The 21654-nt window shown below is 40.9% G+C and overlaps 1 protein-coding gene and 1 long non-coding RNA gene across 3 annotated transcripts in view; one reads left to right on the plus strand and one right to left on the minus strand.

Annotated features, from left to right (window-relative positions):
• LOC125015274 (transmembrane protein 117-like) overlaps window positions 1–14398 on the plus strand; it is a 37123-nt gene extending 22725 nt beyond the window's left edge. For both annotated transcript variants that reach the window (XM_047596995.1, XM_047596996.1), the window contains exons 4-8: window positions 1908–2007; window positions 4819–4916; window positions 6570–6729; window positions 10050–10179; window positions 11144–14398. In XM_047596995.1, coding sequence (XP_047452951.1) covers window positions 1908–2007; window positions 4819–4916; window positions 6570–6729; window positions 10050–10179; window positions 11144–11805 — 1150 coding nt within the window. In that variant the 3' untranslated portion in view covers window positions 11806–14398. The remainder of the gene's footprint in view (window positions 1–1907; window positions 2008–4818; window positions 4917–6569; window positions 6730–10049; window positions 10180–11143) is intronic.
• LOC125015275 lies at window positions 12803–20582 on the minus strand. The gene is made up of 4 exons (XR_007113578.1): window positions 20509–20582; window positions 18175–18304; window positions 17719–17893; window positions 12803–15473 (listed from the first exon to the last, which is right to left on the minus strand). It is a non-coding gene; the product is annotated as an uncharacterized LOC125015275 (long non-coding RNA).
• Window positions 20583–21654: the final 1072 nt, after the last annotated feature.

Below are 21654 nucleotides of genomic sequence, written 5' to 3' on the forward strand. Positions count from 1 at the left end.
CTAAAGCGCTGACAACAACTGTCAACTGTGTGTTGAGTTATTTTGAGGGGACAGCAAATTTACACTGTTATGTGAGCTGTACACTGACTACATTCTATCAAACTGTCATATCTCAGTGTTGTCTGGTAAAAAAGATATAAAATATTTACAAATGTAAATATTTGTCACTTTTGTGAGATGCTGTGAGCAGTGGCAGAATTGTGATGTAAACAGCAATGAGAGCTGATGAGACACAGCAGACAAAGAAATGTGTCTTTAGAAGCTCAGACATTATATAATGAGATGAGGTGGATATTATAGGCTCAAAGGGCTGACCATAATGACAGCTTAGGGACAAAGAAGAAAACCATGATCAGACAAACAACTGTTAACACACTCAATTTTTTGACTGCATAAAGTCAAATGGGAGTCACATCCAAAGTTATAACTCTATAACTCTGTACCCTCTGTAACACAAAATTGTAATTTCTTTCATATGATGGAACAAGACAAGATGGAAAGGCATTAAAACGTCCTTGAATATTATGTTCGAACAAGTGTGGGAAACCTGATAACATTCCACAGAGGGTTAAAGCTGGCTGAGCCGGCCGCACTGGCACCAACATTGCAACTGGCTCTGCGATTAAGCCACGGGAACCATTTTAGGGTTGATTATTCATGGCGCTACTGTACTGATGTTCCACTACACTGAATTCTCTCATTAGGTCATCTGGCTCTAAATTAAATTTCCAGTCGGTATGAATAAGTCAGAGAGTTCTGCCTCTGATCATGCAGAGTGAAGAGCCCCCAAACTCATCATAGGTGCTCTGCAATAGGAAAAAAAAAAACTCTCTCTCAGTGCAGGGGTAACATTTGCTTAATTAAATATGTGAGAAGGGCAAGGGTTGCAAGGGTCTTGCATGTGGTGCCAGACAGCATTTCCAGAAGTATCGATTTGAATTTCGCTGCGGGTAAATGACTCCCAGTGGGATCTCCTTGGTAACTGGAGCATTGCCAAGCCACTGAATGTCTAACTGACTTAATTCAGATATAAATCGCCATTTCAATCAAGGCGGTTTTATTTGCAGGCTTAAGTGAGGCAATACGTCACTTGCAGTGCCGCATATTTTTGTCAATAAAATCCAGTCAAATGAGTTAAATGCATGCTGCATTGATATCACAGGATTTATGCTGGTTCCTTCCTGCACAGTTGCAGCTTGGAGGTAATTGAAAACAATTGTCTTTTTGTCTATCTACATAGCCTATGAGCATGTGTTATGCTCACATGACTTGAAAAGGCATGAGCAATATGAGCAATTAGCATTTAACAAAAGTCAATTCAACCTGGTGTAAATGTACTGGGTTTGTTTGTTTTGCGGGATCAAACAACAGCTTCTCCTACTGTACAGAGATGAAGGCTAACTAGTACTAGGACTAGGACTTATGAGCTACTATTGCATGTGAGAGTGTTTCTCTAATGGAGTGTCTTGCCCTGGTCTACACTCTACATTTGTGCTGCTGTGCATCCTAACTGAGATCCAGTGTGTGAGCAGGTAGGTAGGAGAGATCTCATTAGGATGGCAGTGTGACACGAAATAAATTTGCCAAACATAGATAATTTGCACAAAACTGCAGGACCAAGAGAAAATGGCGACACTGTGAAAATTCCATTGTGTTGGTGTAAACTGTTTACAATCTAGGGGGCTTCACTAGAGCCATCACTCATTGTTTTCACAGGATTAGATTGATATTGATTGACTCTGACGGCTAGCATCATGATACTAAGCGACAGTGACCATTTCTCTTTTCCCCTCTTGGCTCTTTTTGCCACTCCTCTTGCCTCCGTCCTCTCTGCTTGCCTTCACTACCCTCATCTCATATGATACATTTTTTATGTCCCTTTCACTCCTGGTCTTCTTTCCTTTCAGGGCTCACATGGTGACAGAATACATGGGCATCAGGAATGAGAGTTTTATGAAGATTGCTGCAGTGGGGACATGGATGGGAGATTTTGTTACTGCTTGGATGGTGAGACTCCAACTCTTACGTATCTTTGCCTCAGGATAAGCTTGAGTTCATGAAGGGAAAATGGACATTTAAACCTGAAAAAATTAAAACCTGTTTTGAGAGGGTGACATTTATAGTGTATTTTGCTACAGAATACAGAACATACACCTCTAAACATAATTTGTTATCTATTCTCTTTTGATACTCCAATTGGGTAGCATGTTTTAAATACCTAGGAGATCTCTAGTATTACTGTATATAGCCGTGGAAATGAAAATACAATTTACTCTGATTATCGAGTTACCTACCTAATTAGCAGTCGGCTAACCACACAGCTAAGTAAGTAGCTAGCTAGGTTGGCAATTTGATCAGCAAGTGTTCAACTTAAGCTGGACAAAGGTAAAACTTACCCAGAGGTGTTGAGTTCTAGGTAGAGTCTTTGGTTGTGGAAATTATTTTTTCTCTGGTATAAGGTAAAACAACTGCATTTTCTTCATTCGCCTTGCAGTGGGGCTACTTTTATCCGTGTATTAAATTCATTGTACTGATGACCATCTAAAATCAAGATACACAGTGGAGCCATTTTCCACACACTCGTCTCATTTCTAGGTCAGGTGGATCCTCTCGACCATTATACGACACATACTTACAGTGCGGCTTTCCACACTAATCCAGTTCAATTTGCAACCAAATCCTTAGAGTAACATGCAGCTGTGATCTAAGGAGCGTCAGAGGAAACAATGTACGCACAGGGAGGGACAGAGCACATCATTTGTCAACAGGAAAAGAGAAGGAGAGCTCCAGCGGGAGTGGACTACCTGTGGTGGGAGGAGTGGGGCTCTGACACCAGCATGCACACAGCGGAGACAACTTGACAAGCTCCCTCACCGGTCACATTAGTATTCCACAGTACATACTGCAGAGAAAGAGAGACAGTGGAGGAGGGAGGGAGGAGGAGGAGGAGGAGGAGGAGGAGGAGGGGGGAGGTGAGAAGTAAGAAACAGAGGTGAAGGGGAAAGGGAAATGTAGAAGTCTGGTCGGAAGGGAGCTGGGGGGGAGCAGCGAGGGAGAAGGTGAATCAGGGAGACAGATTTGTGTGATAGAGAGAGGGAGGGAGGGAGAGGAAAGTTAGGCCAAGACAAAGTGCTGATTCTAGAAATCACTCACATTTTTTTTTTTACATTCGATTAATTCAACACTTTGAAGATGACCTCTGTGTCTCCTCCGCAACGCAGATTTACTGTGTCTTCAATGAATGTCTGTTTTTGAAATGCTGCAATGCCAGAAATGTTTCATAGATTCCCCTGATTCAAATCCTTTTCCCAACACAAGCTCAACTATCTGCAGTGAGGCGTTTTATTGATGAACTGACCTTGCCTCTGCAGTGGCTCTACTATATAGTGGAGATTTCTATACTGATGTATATAAGGCTCCGTATTCCTGTAACTAAACAAGGTCCCTCATCAATAATACGTCCCCCGGCTTAAGCTGTTCCCGAAAATGATTTTAGCGTTTTATCTATAAGAAAAAGAAATGTTGCGCGCACAGACTATAACAACATTAATTACGGTAGCTGGTGGTGTTGCTATTGATGTTACAGACATAGTAATTTAAATATGAATGAAGATGACAATATGTTTCTTCATTTCATCTTGACATAATTCTTAATTCTTCTTTTTTTACATTATGCTGTAAATGTCCCCAGATTTCATTCCAGAAATATGGTCACCTTACTGTAAATTACAGTTAACTCTTAGTCATCCCATCCAGTACGATTAGCAAAGCAAAAGATGGAAAGATAGAACCCAAGGGATTGTGTTTCACCTGGTGGAAGACATGTTGCTGTTTTCATATTTCACATTTGTTTGACAAGTCACTACAGTTTTCTTTACAACTTTCTACTTAAACCTGTACTTAAGCAGCTTATTTGACTATAACTGGTCAGTGTCATCTTAGATGTCAAGGTTCTGTGTCTGTCTTTTATTTTGGGCTCATGTTTTGAAGTTTGCTGTTTTATTTTGTCAAGTTTCCTAGTTTCCTGCCTGTCTTGTCTCCTTTGCCATGTCTGTGTCATGTGTTCTGTTTCCGGTTTCATTTTCTTACATTGTGGATTTCCTGTCTTGTGCCTCCTTGTCCCTTGACTGTTTATTGGTCTCACCTGTGTTGATTGTCCTCATGTGTCTCACCTGTGTCTTGTGAGCCATGAGCGCTCTTGTGTTTATACAGCTCTGCCTTCCTTTTGTTCCTTGTCGCGTCGTTAATGTCTCTTCCATGTTGCCACATTCCTTATTTTCCATGCCTCGTTCCTAGATTCCATGTTGATCATTTTTGTATTTTCTTGCCTTGCACAGCGCTTTTTGTTAATTATTAAATACTTTTGAGTTTGAACTTCCTGCCTCATCATTAGTCCTGCATCTGGGTCCTAACCTCAACTCTACCCTAACTTGACATTAGACCTCTCAAAACAGAAGGTAGTGACAGATTGAGTCAAAAACAGGGATTGGAATTAGAATAATTTTTTCGGGATTTTTATCATTATCGCCAGAAAGGCGATATATTAGCAATTCTAATGGTCACCAGGGTATAAAAACTCTATTACAGAACCTGTTAAATACAAATGGGGGATTCGCTCAAAAGTAAGATTTAATCTCTTTCTCCACAGGTTACACTTCTACAATACTTGCATACAGTTTCATGTCTCTGGCTCAATCTACTTAAACCCTCTGGTCATAATGTTAAGCTAAACTAAACTAAATAGTTTGATACTTGAGGTCCTCTTGATCCAATCTTTAACTGATAAGTAACTTTATATATATATTTCTCTTTCTACAGGTGACAGACATGATGCTCCAGGATCAGCACTACCCAGACTGGGGCAAAGCGGCCCGGAGATTCTGGAAACAAGGCAACAACAGGATTGTGCTCTTCTGGTTTGTCATTTTCTTACTCTGAGATGTTTAAAAAAAAAAAAAAAACTGTGAAACTATGCTCATTCCTCAGCCACATATACAGAAGAAATCTGGGTCTATTTCTATTTTACAAGCTTACTAAATGAATTATACATAGCTCTGTAGATTTGTGTGGGTTCTATGGTCTCTCCAGCCCGTTGCAGGGTTACACACAGTCAATAGCTGTGTTAATCTTCCCTCACTCAGTGTCAGCACCTTTAATTAGAAGAACAGGGGGAAAATCAATGGACATAGCAAGGTCGCAGGGCGAACCATAACCCTGCCTTTTACTTACTCACACCATGAGCTGTGACCCTGAAAAACTGCTAAACAAAAGCCTCAACCCATGCCTGATATGGCCATTACTTGACAGACAGGTAGAACCGTTCCCTGTTTGGAGGTATTACACCACCTGTGCCCAGTCCCAGCAGTGTGCATTCCCCATAGTGGTTCAATGCTGTCAATCAGATACTGTGATGTAACTGTCCGTCAGCTATGACATGCAAACGCCGTCTGCACTGGTTCATTTTAGGGTCACAGTGAAGACACTGAAACAGTGTGACATCTGTTTCATACGTACACACAGAGAGCTCCAGTCGATCTCAAACCTCAAAGACAGTTTGGCTGCACGTTTACTCAAACGAAACTGATTTACCTGTGATTGGAATGCAAGCAGATGAATTGTTCTGGGACTTTTTTGCAGCCCTTCATTTTATTTTTGGGCACCTGACGTGCGCTGTCACAATCAATGCCAGATATGATGAGCTACCGTTTGGAATCCAGTGGTTGAAATGTGATTGATGTGTTGCTGGATATCGCAGGACGATATGCACCAAAGGCCATGGCATTCTGTAAAGGATGACGCCAAAAATGGGCCACACTGAGAATAAGCATGCCACTGTGGAACAATAAAAAACCTTCAGAATTTATCTCCCCAGCAGCTGAAATGGGATATGAGCTGGCAGTCACTATCTGCAGTGCAGCCAACCGATGTGTGGCGCAAGGAGGCACACAACAGCACAGTAATCGCCGGGTGACATTGAGACAAAATACACAGTGAATAATAAAAGTAAATCACTGTGGCCCTCTTCACGTGGCTGAGAAATGTTCCAGTAAACAGTGAATGCAGAATTACGGCGATGTAATGGGAATATTTTGGTTCATGTAAAATATGGAAATACATGGAAATATGTATGCTGTAATGTTTTGAATTACATTGTTTCACACTGTCTGCCTTCAAAAACAAAAATCATGTTTGGTCTGTACACATTCTTCTTCCAGAAAGCTACCCCGTGCTGCCGTTTGTCAGAGACGGGTAAAAATAAAAAAGTGTGGTTCAGTATATCATTGAAGAGTCTATGAAGAGAAACTGACTAGAAATGTATCTTTCTTTGAGCTGCCGTAGGTGAGCTGTTTTTCTTCCAAACTGTGCACCAAATTTGGGCTGAAATTTTGAAATAACATTTATGTGATTGAATGTTGGTCATAGATTTCTCCCTACTTTCCCCTCTCTCCTTTTTTTGTCTCCTTCCTTTCTTTCCTCTATTTTCCCCTAGTATCCCTTTAACCATCAACCGATTAACCGTTTTGTTCCTTATCTCTTCTTTCACTCATCTCTCCTCCCATGCCCTGCAGGACAGTGCTCATCTCTCTGACATCAGTGGTGGTTGTGGTCATCAGTACAGACTGGATCAGTTGGGACAACCTGAACCGAGGCTTCCTGCCCAGCGATGAAGTCTCCCGAGCCTTCCTCGCCTCCTTCATCTTGGTCTTCGACCTTCTCATTGTCATGCAGGTAGACCACTCCCCTGCGGCCAATTGAAAGCTGGGGCATCTCTTGACTTAGTCTGCTACCTATGTTGCCAGTTTCATTGAGGCACTGCAGTACAAAGCAACAAGCGAATTGTTTGATCATTCGCAACTGGTACAGACACAAACGCACACAGACACATATATAGATATACAAACTATTGTTTAGTGTTATGAATCTCCTTTCTCTCAGTCCGTGCTTGTGTGCTTTTCCCAGACCTCAGCCATGAACTCACCCTTTCCTCTCCCTACTCCCCTATAAACCGTGTCATTCCTCTCATCTCATCTCATTTTCCATCTGCTTATCCAATGTCAGGTTGCAGTGGCAACACATTCCATTTTATCCTGGGGAATCACGAGTCATTCCCAGGCCAAATGAGATATATACTCTTCTGGAAGTCCTGGGTCTGCCCTGGGGCCTGCCTCCCGGCTGGTTGTGGCCAGTAAACCTCCAAAGGGAGGCACCCAGGGGGCATATGAACAAGATGCCCGAACCACCTCAAAGACAGTTCTACTCCGAACTCCCTCTGAATGCTCGAGCTCCTCACCATATCTGTAAAGACACTTTTAGAGTACTGCAGGACATAGACGCCATAACCTATGCATATAGCCTTTCTCCAAGTCCGCAGACACATGTAGACTGGATTGTCAAACTATCCTGATCCCCTAAGGGTAAAGAGCTGGTCCATTATTCCACGACAAGGACGGAATCCACATTGCTCCTCCTGAATCTGAAGTTCAACTATCGGTCAGACTCTCTATTCCAGGATCTGGGCCCAGGGAGGCTGAATAGTGTGAGGCAGTTGGAGCACATCCTACAGCCAACTTTTTTAAAAATGGGTACCACCACCCCAGTCTGGCGCTCCACACTGTCCCATCCCTCCATTGAAAAAGAGTCACCTGTCCAGTAATATCCAACGCTTTCAACATCTCAGGGTGAATCTCGTCTGCCCCGGGCGCCATGTCATAAAGGAGCCTTTTAAATACCTCAGCAACCTCTGACAAGTACATGGACGAGACTTTTTTCCGAATCCTCAGGCTCTGTCTTGTTCTTAGAGAGCATGTGGTAGGGTTCAGGAGATCCTCAAAGTCTTCCTTCCACTGCCTGAGAACATCCCCTGTCCATGTCAGCAGTTCTCCTCCCAGACTCAGCACAGTCTAGACTTAGACCTGCTTTCTTTTCCTAAGCCACTGGTATGGCTGCCTATCTAGGAAGCCAAATCTATTTTCTTTAATGATGACTCACAAGAGTGGAGTTTTCTCTCACTTTTGCTATTCTCCCTTTTTTTGTCCTTCCTCACACAGGAGAGAGTGTACATCAATAAAGCCTGTGTCAGTGGCTCATGAATATGAAAATGTTTTTGTCTGGCAAAAATACCCACCAATACCCAAGTGTGTACTGAGGAGAAGAAGTGTGGGAGAAGTTGTTGTTTTTCTCACTCCGGTAGCCCTGACCCAGACCCACAGGAAAATTATGTATGTTGTTTTTCCTGCGAGCCTAATTCAACACAACTCCTCCAAATGTTTAATGATCCTATTTCACTGGGCTTGTTAGCAGGTATTAGAGGGCATGCTGCAAGACCAATATTGGGTGTCTCTAAAATATACTTTTCTGCTTTGTTTATGATACTAATTACAAAGAGCGAGCAACTGCATGGGAGAACATCTTTGAGTGTAACAGAAACCTGAAAAGAACACAATTATAATTACCATGGTTATGTGGATGAGAACAACTGCACCGCTACAAGGGATTTCTCGACTTATTTATCGAAGCAATTCATTATTTTAAAGAGTCCCTATTATGCTAATTTCAGGGGCTTTTAATATGGTGTTAGATGAATTAAAAAACTGCCTCTTTCCTGCTTCCCTTTTAAATGCTCAGATTTCGGAGCTCAAGCACCCCTAGACACGCCTATGCCACAGCCACTCTGCTGAGATTGTTCAAAGTATCAAGGGGCCTGTTCAACCACTGCATAGTGACGCACCTCCTCTCACATGCAAGGAAGCTTTAGCATATAAAAACTGTCGACTTCACTGATACAACCATACGTCTTGGACTTGGAATCTGACCTAGACAACGACATTGCACAACCTCAACCTCCATAGCAGCAACAACTTTTGCAAGACGCCAAATAATTCGGCTTACTCTGTGAAAGTGTTTCCTTGGAAAGATGTAAAGCAGATGAAGCCAGCTTTTTTTTTTTTATCATCTTGTCTTTCCTTATGCATACCTAATGTGACCCGAAGTCCCTGTTTTGACATCTTTTTGACGCCACCGGTCGGTTTGGAGCCAAGATCCACTCAGTCTCTCTTTCTCCCTCCCTGTAACTTCCATATCATAGCCCACTCGCATGGATTTGTTTATGATGGGCCCTTCTCACTTCCATCATGGAGCGTTGCCATAGTTAATCTCCATGAGAAAAGATAGGTGGTGTTGTTCTCAAACTAATTAATGCTCCAATTATTGCCCCTGTCCCCAAGCAGGGTTTTCCTATTTACAAATTGGTTTTCTATAATTTCTCTGCATTTTCCAAGGTTAAAGTCAGATTTTTGTGTGTTTGTGTGCATACACATGGATGTGTTTACAAATGTGGAAAATGTAGTGATGCAGTTTACTCCTGTATTTGTCATAGAGACTCATTATTTTGTGGAACAGCGGTTTAAATGCCATGTCTGTTAGTGCTGTAGCAACAGCAGCTATGGAAGAAGAGTGGAGGACTTAATTAATATCCAAGGGGCCATCACCAAGCTGTTACACTGTTCATAGATCTGACACTGTTCAGATATTGGCACAGGAGACCTTAGATCACATGCATGCAACGAGACGCTCTGCAAATAACAAGAATCAAGATTCTTTTTTGAAGTCCACCTAGGAGAAATCCTTTCCCTTAATTTCTACCAAGCCTAAGAAAGAACTGAAAACCCATATTTTGATTAAAAATAAATTGTACAAGAAATTTATTATGTATCCCACACCATCCACTGTGGAATCATACAAAGCTTACGAAAAGAATTTACTCATTATTTAAGACAAGTAAAAAAGGAATACTTTACTGATAAAGTTCTCCAAGCATCGAATGACATCAATCAACTTGGAGACTCATCAACCAAGTGCTACATCACAGAATAGCTCCATCTGCTGTTCACACTGAAATGTTCGGAAGAAATGGTACTATTCATAATCCAAAGGACATTGTTGATAACAAAAATATCACATCAATGTCAATCAGCTATTAACATCACTAACTTTATATTACCTTCAATGGTGTGTGTGTGTGTGTGTGTGTGTGTGTGTGTTATTTTCAGGACTGGGAGTTTCCTCACTTCATGGGTGACCTGGATATGAATCTACCAGGAATGTCAACAACACATGTGAAGGTCAAGCTTCCTGTCTGCAAGAGTATTTTCAAAGAGGAGTACCACCTTCATATCACAGGTACGGTTGGACGCAGAGAGTTGCTGCAGACAAATAAAAGCTTTTTGAGCATACCTTGGTCTATTTTAACAGTTGTAAATGTAGCAGAAGCAGTAGCAGAAACAAATCAAACTGTCAACTTTGTTCTAGTTTTGAATGGGGTTGTGAAATAATACAAAACATGTTGTGGATGCTCTAGTTTTTCTTTCTCACCTCCACGGGGAAATGTTTTTTGGTTAAACCATATTTATTATATGTCAGTTGATGTGGCGCACAGGTGCCATCTCTGCCTCAATTGCGTATCCTGTTTCTCGGGTTCCTCCCTGTTGTGTGAGACACTTTACTCATGCTCCTTCACATCTCGGTGCCTTAATGTTCTTGGCAAATGAGTATATTTACCATTTAAAACTGTCCTCCTGGTTTCTGCATTTTGTTCCGTGGCATGCACAAGGCCACTCACAACGGTCAAGAGAAGACGAAACCAATATATATTCCTGAGCTAAATGTTATGCTGTTCAAACGCTCTGTGATTTGTAAAAGGTTGTTAACCCTAATGCATTTCATATGCATTAAGCGTTATGGAAATAGCTTCGTCGAGACGTGGTTGGGTTAACTAAAAGCTTATTAACATCATATCTTGGGGAGAGAAAGGAAGCAGTGTCACGTATACCGAGGAGACATCTGCCTGCTATCATTCAACCTGGGGACATGGCTGTCTCATGGTAATAAAGTGATCTTGTTAGGAGATACTGTAGAGGAAGTAGCACCTGCCAACGAATCTCTCTGTTTGTATGCAAAGTGAGAGGTTTTCCTAATAAATGAATGGGACACCTCTCTCTGACGGATTCTGCCCTCTAAGGGAGGCTTGAGTTGTACATCAATCAATATGTCTGTTAAATTATCTGTGCAGTACATGCATGTTTGTTTGCTGCTAAGCTGTCAAGGTTGGCTTGTGATCTAACTGAAGTCACATATCTTGTTGCAGGTAAGTGGTTCAACTACGGCATCATCTTCCTCGTGCTGATTTTGGATCTTAACATGTGGAAGAACCAGATCTTCTATAAGCCCTATGAATACGGCCAGTATGTTGGGCCTGGTGAGAAGATCTACACAGTGGAGGAGCCGGAAACACTTGGGGACTTCAACCACAGTACGCTCACATACAAGTGGCGCTCCACCAACATCAATCCTGGCACCAATTTAACTTATGTGGAGCGAGACATGTTCCTCCACAGCCGCTATGTCGGAGTCAGCCTGGACATCAAATGCCTGGCCTTTATTCCAAGTCTGGGAGCGTTTGTCCTCTTCGGATTCTTCATCTGGTTGTTTGGTCGATTTCAAGACAGCGAGACCTTCGCAGAAAATCAAGACAAATCATATGAGAGGATAAAGAGGAAGTCACCGTCGGAGTATAGCAAGGAGATGGGCGTGACGCCAGAGGAGATGCATATGACCATGAGTGACAGTCTAAAACGATTGGGAACACCAATGCTTCTATCAGTGGATGGGCCACACTTTGGTGCGACACCCTCTACAAATTCGACTGTTTCCATGGACACTCAAGAGACACATCCAAGCATTGTGATTGACAACGCACCGCCGGATGAACCAGAGGACTCCTTTGATGTCCACGAACTCTCTCCATGAACTTACAAACTTTCAAAAGTTGGAAGAAGGACGATCAGAGTGATATAGTTGTTCACGATCTTAAACTTTTCTTTAAATAAGACTAAGCTGCAACAGAGAAGAGATCGACGTAAATATTCAAGCAAAGGACAGACTGACCAGTTTGCAGTCATATGACTATATATATTTTTTTTATAACAACATTTATAATAGCCTCTAACATGGCACCAATTCTTAAAACAAGGAAATGTTTTGAAACAGAATGCAAACTCTTTACTGACATGGTGCTGGCTTGGATTTCCGATTTTCATAATTAACTAATGGGTGCCTATATCAGAGGAGTATTTATATGGCTGTGACCTTGCAGTCAGCTACAGTGTGCCTTGACATCTCGCATATACGCATCCAGACAAAAAACATATTTTAATAGCCTATACGGTATAGGCAACAAAGTGAATGATGTCCCAGTTATGGTCTGCTCTAATAATGTCTTATATTTGTTTTCATATCAAATGTGCTATTGTTACCTCATTTAATCCTCAGACTTTTCATTTATTCCCCTGTGATGTCACTCTTGCAGCAAAAACTGAGACCTCCGAGGGTTGCGAGAAGAGAATGACATAGTTCTTTTCTCACAGCCTTCCTTTGAGAGTTCTCACAGTTTGATCTTGATACATTATCTGGGCAGAAGTTTTTGTGGTGTCGACAACTGTTTTGTGATTAGTCAGAAATTGGAACTGGGTTAATGCAGAAAAGTTAAAATGTCTGCCCTTGAGTTTTTCATGAACTATAAATGACCTGGCCTGAATGAGTGTTGTTCCTGCCACCTGAGGAAAATATGTCTGTGAAGGTTCCCAGTCATCCAGGTCATGGTGATCCAAAAGGCATTGAATAAAGGCAATTTTACTTATAGATTCTACAAAAAGTCCAGTTGCCTTTATTCAACGCCTTTTAGATCACCCTGAGAAAACATATTTATTTCTTTTAGTGGAGTATGTAACAAAGTTTACTTGATTTTAAATGTATATTCCTTGTTAGAATGACATGATTATAAAGATAAATGTTTGCTGATGCCCCATATGTCGATATGCTGATGCCTGCATATCGTCTCGCTTGATATTAGTTGCAGAGATAGTAAACACAATCAATTGAGAAGAAACGGCAAAGCAACAAGCCACCTCATTGCTGCTCATGTGGCTGCGGCACCTTCCCTGAATACCAACAGAGTCAGTAAGGTGGTTTCGTCCTTGGCATAAACATGTCATTGAAGTGCAGGAATTGGTTCTTATCTAAAGCTCAGGGCTTCTTTATGTTTTCATAGAAACCTTAAAATTTGAATGGTATAGCATTTGTCTTTATCCTGGCTTTAAATGTGTTTTTTTTCTGTGTTTTTCAGTGCTACGCAATTTTCTGAAATACAAGTATTTTGGGGGGGGGGGGTCGAAAAAGTGCAAATGCAAGGGCCAACTACAGTTTTTACCATCTTACTAACTTTTCATGCAACTTTTTCAGGAGTACCTTGCATACATTCAAGAGTGAATATGCCAAATGACAAGTTGGAATGATATTATGTGGATCTTTTTGCATCAATTTATGGTATATTACACAACAATATAATCCAGTGTCCTCTGAAATAAATCCCGTAAACTGTAACCTATAACAAATGGCTACACCCTTAGAACTCAAATACTGAGAAAGTTGATATATTTTGCTTTGGATGTTACATGCTTTGTTTGGCAATGACCAAGTAGATGTGGTCATAAAACAGAACAGAACCTAGGCTGCCAGATCAGTACTATGGCCTTTTTAATTAGAGTAATTATACTATTATATGATGATATGATTCTTTACATTTGTGTATTAATATACTAAAAAAACACAAAACAAATGAAAGATCTGTGATTTGGTATCTGTATTATGATGTTAAACAATTAAAATTCACTAAATTCATTTTAAAAACATATTTTAAGAAAGATGATTAGCCATTTAATTAAAGGTTTGTTTGCCCATAATTAAACTTTTGGAATAGCTTTTTGTAAATCTGTTAATTTTGAGTATACAGTATATGACAGTGTAAAACTTTAGGTTTATTCTGGTGGCACATTCCATACAGAGGTTCTCTGTGTGTGATTGTGTGTGTGTGTGTTATGTAGGCTAAGACATCCATTTGTGTCTGTAAAGGAAGTTTTTTTTTTTTACTAAACAGGGCACATTGTGTTTGTGTGTGAAGGCTTGTGAAGTGTGTAGGTGTTTGCTACTACACTTGTAGTGCTACATTCTGTGAAGAGGTCAATGTATTTAGCATAATTGGTTTGCAGCTCCCGGTTCTGTAATTATCCTTTTACACACTAAAACTCTGCAAAGACATAAAATATTAGTGTTTCCCCAAAGGGCGCAACCTCTTTGGACATGAAGGGGCTCTAATATATTTGTAATGCAGATGTTGTGTTTTGCTTTAATGTGAAGGCTTTGCTGCTCAGACTGTTTTCATTGTGTTGTGTTGCAAAATTGACACTTCTTTAAATTCCTGTGTTTTTAAAAGCAGAGGTAATCGTACACGGTGTACTGTACGTGAGTTGAACTTTGTGTTACCAATAAATTAATACATTTCTTATATTAGAACTTTTTATTTTTACCATGGTTTCATGAATATGCGAATCCATTTGAACAAGGTTGCAGATCTTGTTGGGTAATTCCAGGTGACGAAAGTTCTGGTTTGTGTTTTTCTATATGCTTGGGAAACAGTTGCCAAGCAACAGCACAGGTCAAGCTTCTCGCAGCTGCTGACCCAATTAATGTGGGCGACATGAGAAATAATGACACTATCTTCACAAGGACACTTGAATATGTATCCTGCATACACATGATGAAACCCAGCTCAGATTAGCATGAGTCCTGCCCAGGCCCTGTCCACTGTTTGATTTATGCCAGTGGGAAACAATTTGAATTTGCTGCGTGTTTTGTTCCCCGTTGGGACTTGTTTATGGAACATGTCTACGTGTAATGAGTTATAGATTGGATCAAAAATCTCCATCCGAGGATGGAAACTGAACTCAACGCAGACAGAATTGCTTCCCAGTGTGGGGTCGCGTGAAAACTCTGGAGGGTCATGAAATGATTGATAACAGGGAAATGTGTCTTTACAGACAATTATGGCTTTTGTTCCAAATTTTCTAATGTTCTTTTGTTTTTTCCACTTAAGTTGTGGATGGATGACCATGTCTGATGCCCAGTCAGAGCATCATCTTCAAAGAAGCAAAATTATGTAGCTTTACACTGTATTAGGAAGTTGTGTACGTGTACCGTTGATTCATGGAGGTCAAGTGCTAACTTTGCTTCGTGAACATAGTAAACATTTGAAGACAGCATTCACATGAACATTGGTTCATTTCAATTGGTTGAAGGTTCAGAAATGCAATATGCAAATATGTTGCCTACTTTCTATGTCAATTTATTCATTGACTAGTGTAGTAGCCCATATCCATGTTGTAAACAGTGGTCATTATGAAGGTTTACATGTTGTCGATAATAAAAAGTACCATATACAAAATGTGAGAACTGGTTGACCAGTAAGGTATGACCTGGTTATCCAGAACGATGGCGAACTATGGATGGTGCCCCTCTTCATCCTGATGGCAAGTACAACAGGCTGACTGGAGTTCATCATGTTACCAGAGGCTTGTTCCACACTGAGGAAAAAAAAGTCAGTTATAGGCTGTGGGAGTTATATACAAGTTTGCAACACTGTACAGTGAAATACTTTAATGCTAAACTTCTTCCGACGTTGAACTGAAGAAACAGAAGGTTAATAGAGGAAAGATCACTGTCTCAGACCTGTACCAAATAGAGACAAAATGGCAAAATTATTTTAAAACTGAAAAACACTTTTTTCGTAAAACTTCACCTGAACCAAGAAAAGGCCAAACAACGAAAACATGAAACAGTCCTACAAGGAGTAAGCTACACAAACTAGAGGAAAGTCCTCTTCATTAGATGTACACTATTGTTGTTTAGGCCCCTTTCATGATAATAAATAAATCAATTCATGGCACGATGAATGAAGACGAACTCGATAATTTTGCTGGCCTTGGTATATCACCATGTGCATGCCTTTGTTTTTCTCGTCTCTTTCAACCAGAGAAGCTGAATGACAAGAGGGTTCACTCTGTGCGTCGGTCTCAGTACCTGGCCACGATGGTTTCATATGTTCAGGAATGATTGGAGTGAACCCTCCTGTCAGTCATCCACACTCTTTAGCTGTGTCCAAAATCGCTCCCTAACCCCCATTTTGTAGTGGTGTCCGAAACCTTAGTGATCAAATTCAACACCTATATGGGAGACTCAATTACATAAGTGGAAAAATGGTCTCAAAATAATGTTGACATTAATAATATATATATAGTATCGGCAATAATTTGTGGAATAATATATCGTTCAGCAAACGTGTTTGGGACAAGCCTAGTGTAAAGCAGGTAAATTCATACACTTTTAAGCTGTTTAGTGGTCACATTAGCCCTTAATAATTCAGTATATTAAGACACAAAGCTAACTTAAGTGTGTAGTGCACAACGACACCGATCATTAAAACATCCAGAGGCTGCTGAGATGTTAAAAGGGTTTAATAAAAATGAATAGGAGAAACTTACCACAATCTTTTGATGGTTGGAAAATGGCGAAGCAAAAATCCTGTTTGATTTGAAATGAGGAGGAGGTGGACAAGGCTTTTCAGAGTATACTTTCATGAGTGGACATCCCCACTAACACTGAGGGACAGTATTTTAATCTTGTATTAAGACCCCCACAACACTCATTACAAGTTCAAACCACCTGAGAGTCAGAGAAATTGGAAAAAGTGGGAGACTGGACTTTGAGGTAAGAATTAAGTAAGAATTAATGTTAGTGATATAGTTGGCTAATTACTGCAGTCTTTCTGGTTTTATATTGTTGTAGAAATTAATATTTAAAATAACTGGAGGCTCTGGAATTAATATCAAGTTGCTTCAAAAGACTTTTTATGTGAAACTAATGTTAGGAGTTAGCAAATGTTAGCAAACTTATGTTTAGTTTTAAAATACTTGATTCAAATTTCATTTCAAGCTGGCGTTTTTAAATGACTGTAATTTAAAGTAAGCAGAGATGTCTTTTTTTCTCTACATCCATCCACGGGACTGCAGCCCACCCAATGGGCCGCAAAAAAAATCAGTTATGAATCTGTCGACTGCGAGGGCCGCAGTGCAGTTTCCCACCGCTTGGTGGCCGCGAGGTGTCAGCAGCAGAAGGAGCCCTCATTAGTACTTGATGGGCCAGCAACTAGCAACACTATCCAGTCATAAACAGACGCTTGACGGGCTTGTGAAAGGTCTTCTGTGTATGATTGGAAAATGGCCGTTCGGAGTTTTGCTAAAGGTTAATAATGGAGAAGTTTTATAAAAAAAAACAACAACAACAACTTGAAAATGAAGTGATGCCAGTCCCCCGACAAAGGCCAAATTTACACGCAAGTACAACCCCGACATTATTAAGTTTGGGTTTGTTAATGGAGATAGGGAGGAGGAGCCGCGACTCCAGTACGTTGAGTGTGGGCTAATGCTATCGAACGAAGCACTGCGGCCGCCAAAGTTGAGGCGGCATCTTGAAACGAAACATCCCACCCTAGCTGGTGGATTTTTTCAGGAGGAAGGAAAATGCGCACAAATACAGAAAATGCCCCCGAATATTAATCTCACAGCTACAATCTAAGCTATCAATTGTTAAAAAGACACTACATCATAAATATTGTGTTTACTGCCGAAGCTAGTGTGATATTTACATTTTTGGAAAATATAATAAAAGGACATTCGATTTTTATTTAATTAGTCTGATAAGCCTTCAGTAGAATATTATAATAGATCATTTACAGTAACAGTGAAAGTACTCCAGGCTAAGGTTACTTACCGCCTTTAGTTGTGACAGATTTATTGCTGAAGTAGAGTGGTATCATGATGAATGGAAACCGGGATCACACTCAGGCCGCCTTCACTCCTCCTCCACCAGCTGTGTGCTTGTCATCTGTCTGGAGCTGTCGGTGCGCTGCTTTAACCAGGAGACTGCTTTTACCTGTGAGGCTGCCCTGTGTGCGCAAATGTGTGCAGAACACAGTAAACAGAGGATTAAACACAACCGCTGTTTAAACATCGGAGTACTTTATGTTTGTTGACTACCTAAATAGCTCCTTAAATATCCCCGCCTCCACATATGCATGCATATGTGGGTATCGTATATATGCATTCATTAGGAATTAAGAACTTTAATTGTCATTGCACACAAGTTACTATGAAATTTAGTTTGGCAGCAGTATCTAGCTTGAGGTCAGGTGTTTAAAAGATAACATAAAAATTACGTCCCTCTCACCCTCACGAGTGCTCCTACTACCATGGTGACCACGCTCGCCTTAATCTTCCACATCTGTTCCAGCTGCTCTGTCAACTTCTCAACCTTTACGTGTGCATGATGTTGGTGTCAGAGAGTTGTTGGTATGCTGCTATACAAGCAATCCCATATGGTGATCAAAACAAACAGAAAATATCCAGTGAGCAGCAGTTGCGTGGACAAAAATGCCTTTTTGATGTGAGAGGTCAGAGGAGATTGGAGACTGGTTGGAGATGGTAGAAAGGCAACAGTAACTCAAAAAATCAATCACTTGTTACAACCGAGGAAAGCAGAATACCATCTCTGAACGCACAACATGTTGAACCTTGAAGAAGATGGGTTACAGCAGCAGAACACCACACCAGGTGCCTGTCAGTGAAGAACAGGAAACTGAGGCTACAGTTCACACAGGCTCACCAAAATTGGACAATAGAAGATTGGAAAAATGTTGCCTGGTCTGACAAGTCTCAATTTCAGCTGCTACATTCATATGGTAGGATCACAATTTGAAAGCATGGATCCATCCTGCCTTGTATCAACGGTTCAGGCTGGTGGTGGTGGTGTGGTGGTGTGAGGGATATTTTCTTGGCACACTTTGGGCCCCTTAGTACAAACTGAGCATGGTTTAAATGCCTCAGCCAACCTGAGTATTGCTGCTGACCATGTCCATCCCTTTATGACCACAGTGTACCATCTTCTGACGGCTACTTCCAGCAGGATAATGCACCATGTCACAAAGCTCATAACATCTCAAACTGGTTTCTGGAACATGACAATGAGTTCACTGTACTCCAATGGCCTCCACAGTCACCAGATCTCAATCCAACAGAGCACCTCTGGGAGATTGGCATCACAGATGTGTAGCCTACAAATCTGCAGCAACTGTGTGATGCTATCATGTCAATATGAACCAAAATCTCTGAGGAATGTTTCCAACACATTGTTGAAAGTATGACGCCAAGAATTAAGGCAGTTCTGAAGGCAAACAGGGGTTGAACCTTTCAGTAGCATGGTGTACCTAATAAAGTGGCAGGTGAGTGTGTGTGTGTGTGTTTATATATATGTATGAAAGGCAGCACTCTGGTAGCATGAAAGGTAGTAAAAGGTACGAAACGCAGTTTGACAAACAACCATCAACCATAAATGTGACCTGGAACAGTGTTACTGCAATCAACTCACATCGAGAATCCAACATCCACCAGCAGCGAATTTGCATGCGGGGGGAGCAACTCCCTATTTTGTTTTTTGGTGCTACTCAGAGCAGTGCAACTGCAAACAAAAGGACAGCTACGAGCACAAGTACTGGCGTCACACGCATCTAACACCCACAGTGGCCTCAGCAGACAGGCAGCAGACCTTGCTGTCGCCTATTACAGCGCTCAGAGCTCAGGCTCTCTGGTGCATGGGGAAGGTTGACATATACAGCCAATGGTTCACACTGACATCCGATGTTACAGCAGAAGAACCACGTTAAAGACAGCACCATCTTATCTGCAGTACCAGGGTGCATAACAGAAAATAAATGAGAACCACTGCTGTACAGGGATGTAAGCTGTTATGCAGTCAACTCTGGTATAAATAGGGGGGATACAATACTGCAATACTGAATTCTGACAGATATTAAATGGATACTTCAAGATGATTTTAAACAACTTAGACATAGTTTGATGTGACATAACAGCACAGAATAAGGTCTACAGTGTAGACCAAAAGTCTTCATTGAACAACAAAAACAAGGGAATTTGCCTTGCTGTTCCAATACTTTTGGAGGGGACTGTATATGTAAATATTATATTATATTATATTATGCTATATTATATTATATTATATTATAGATTTTCTGACCTATAGTTCAGGCTTTCCTCTCAAAGTCATGGTAATGTAGTGTTTTCTAGTGCCCATCTGATACATGTCTGTGTAGTGTCCACATAGTAGCAGTAGATGGCGACAGAGCTACGTAGAAATAGCTCGAGGAAAGTTGAACAAGATCTCGTCATAACTACATAGCACCTTACTAACTTTTACAGTAAAGGTAAATATACTTGAAAATTATCCGTTGGTAAATAGAGGTGAACTGAAAATGTTCCAAAAACTATTGTCAAAACATTAGTGATGTGTCACTTCTGAATGCTGAGAAATTAACACCCAAATGCACCATATTTTACGATTACCTGATAAGCTAAAAGCTTGTGTGCATACAACCTCACTCTGCATGTTTCGCGCTTGAACTTAACCCAAAACAACCCAACATTCATAATAAAAACAATGTGGTAAACGTTCAAAACAATTTAAAGTACGTAAATCTTAATTCTGTACCTGAAAAAAAGGGGGAGACCCTATTAAAAATGTTCGGACAAGAGGCCTTTGCGTTTGACAGCTTTAACAAAAACGTGGCATCGTAGTCGAGAGCTCCCCCTTCCGGCTTCAGCAGGCATGACTAATCAATCATAACAGGCCCAACAGGTAGATCAAAGATGAACTCATATTAACGCTATTTAAATGTTGTACCAGATCTAAATGACAAATGTTCACTCTTTTGAGTAACACACCAGCTTGTTCTGTGCGTTTGTGATGTGAGTAATGAGTTGAAGAAAGAGATGAGTGTCTCTTTCTCTTATTTATGGTCTCCTTTGTGTGTGGCTGCCTGGTCCATGCATTGTTGTTGTTGTGTCCTGCTGGGCTGAGCCTCGCTGTGGACAGTGCTCATGAATCAATCCTTATCGAGGTGCTCTACTGTAGGGAGGTGCAGTGACTCAAACGAATAGCCCCGAATAAGCCAACGGTTAAATCCTGCTCGTACAGGCAGTGAGAGGGCGGCTTTGTTCAACGGCGCAGCATTCAGCTTTTAAAGTCAGATCTGCCGATACACACTGTGCACCTACATCTACACCAGGGCTCATTGGCACTGGAGGCAATTAAGTTCACCCATGCAAGTCAATTCAATTATGCAACCGTGATGAGCCCTGAAATACCACAGAGCAAGACGTATGGTGTGGCCTCACAGTAGGACACTCCGCTTTGTGTTTTAACCCTTCAAACTGTTAAGGTTGAATATTAGTGTCCAGAGAATATTCAAGTTTGTTATTGCCAGATTTTAAACTAATATTGCAGATATATTTTTTAAATTGTTTAAGCCATCAAAGACTTTTTTTTTGTTTGTTTGAACCTTGAGCAGGAGCCTCATTCATTGAAACTGCACTTCAGCTCAATAATAATCATCCTCTCTGTTGGAATCTCAACATCTTTGTTTTTATGTGCGCTGTGGAAAAAAAACAACTGAGAGTGAGCAAGCAGAGATTAAACAGCATGTAAAAATATTGGAGAGTAAACCAGCCAGGCTGTAATTTGAAATATGAAAATAAATGGAGCGTTCTGCTTTGCTGTCTCTCTGGCGGTGGCTGTGTGAGTGCGTGGACACAAGAACAATGAGCTCTCCGAGGAGCTGTAACTCAAAGGGATGCT

This window comes from Mugil cephalus, chromosome 10 (genome assembly GCF_022458985.1).
Source record: "Mugil cephalus isolate CIBA_MC_2020 chromosome 10, CIBA_Mcephalus_1.1, whole genome shotgun sequence".
NCBI classification, from domain to species: domain Eukaryota; kingdom Metazoa; phylum Chordata; class Actinopteri; order Mugiliformes; family Mugilidae; genus Mugil; species Mugil cephalus.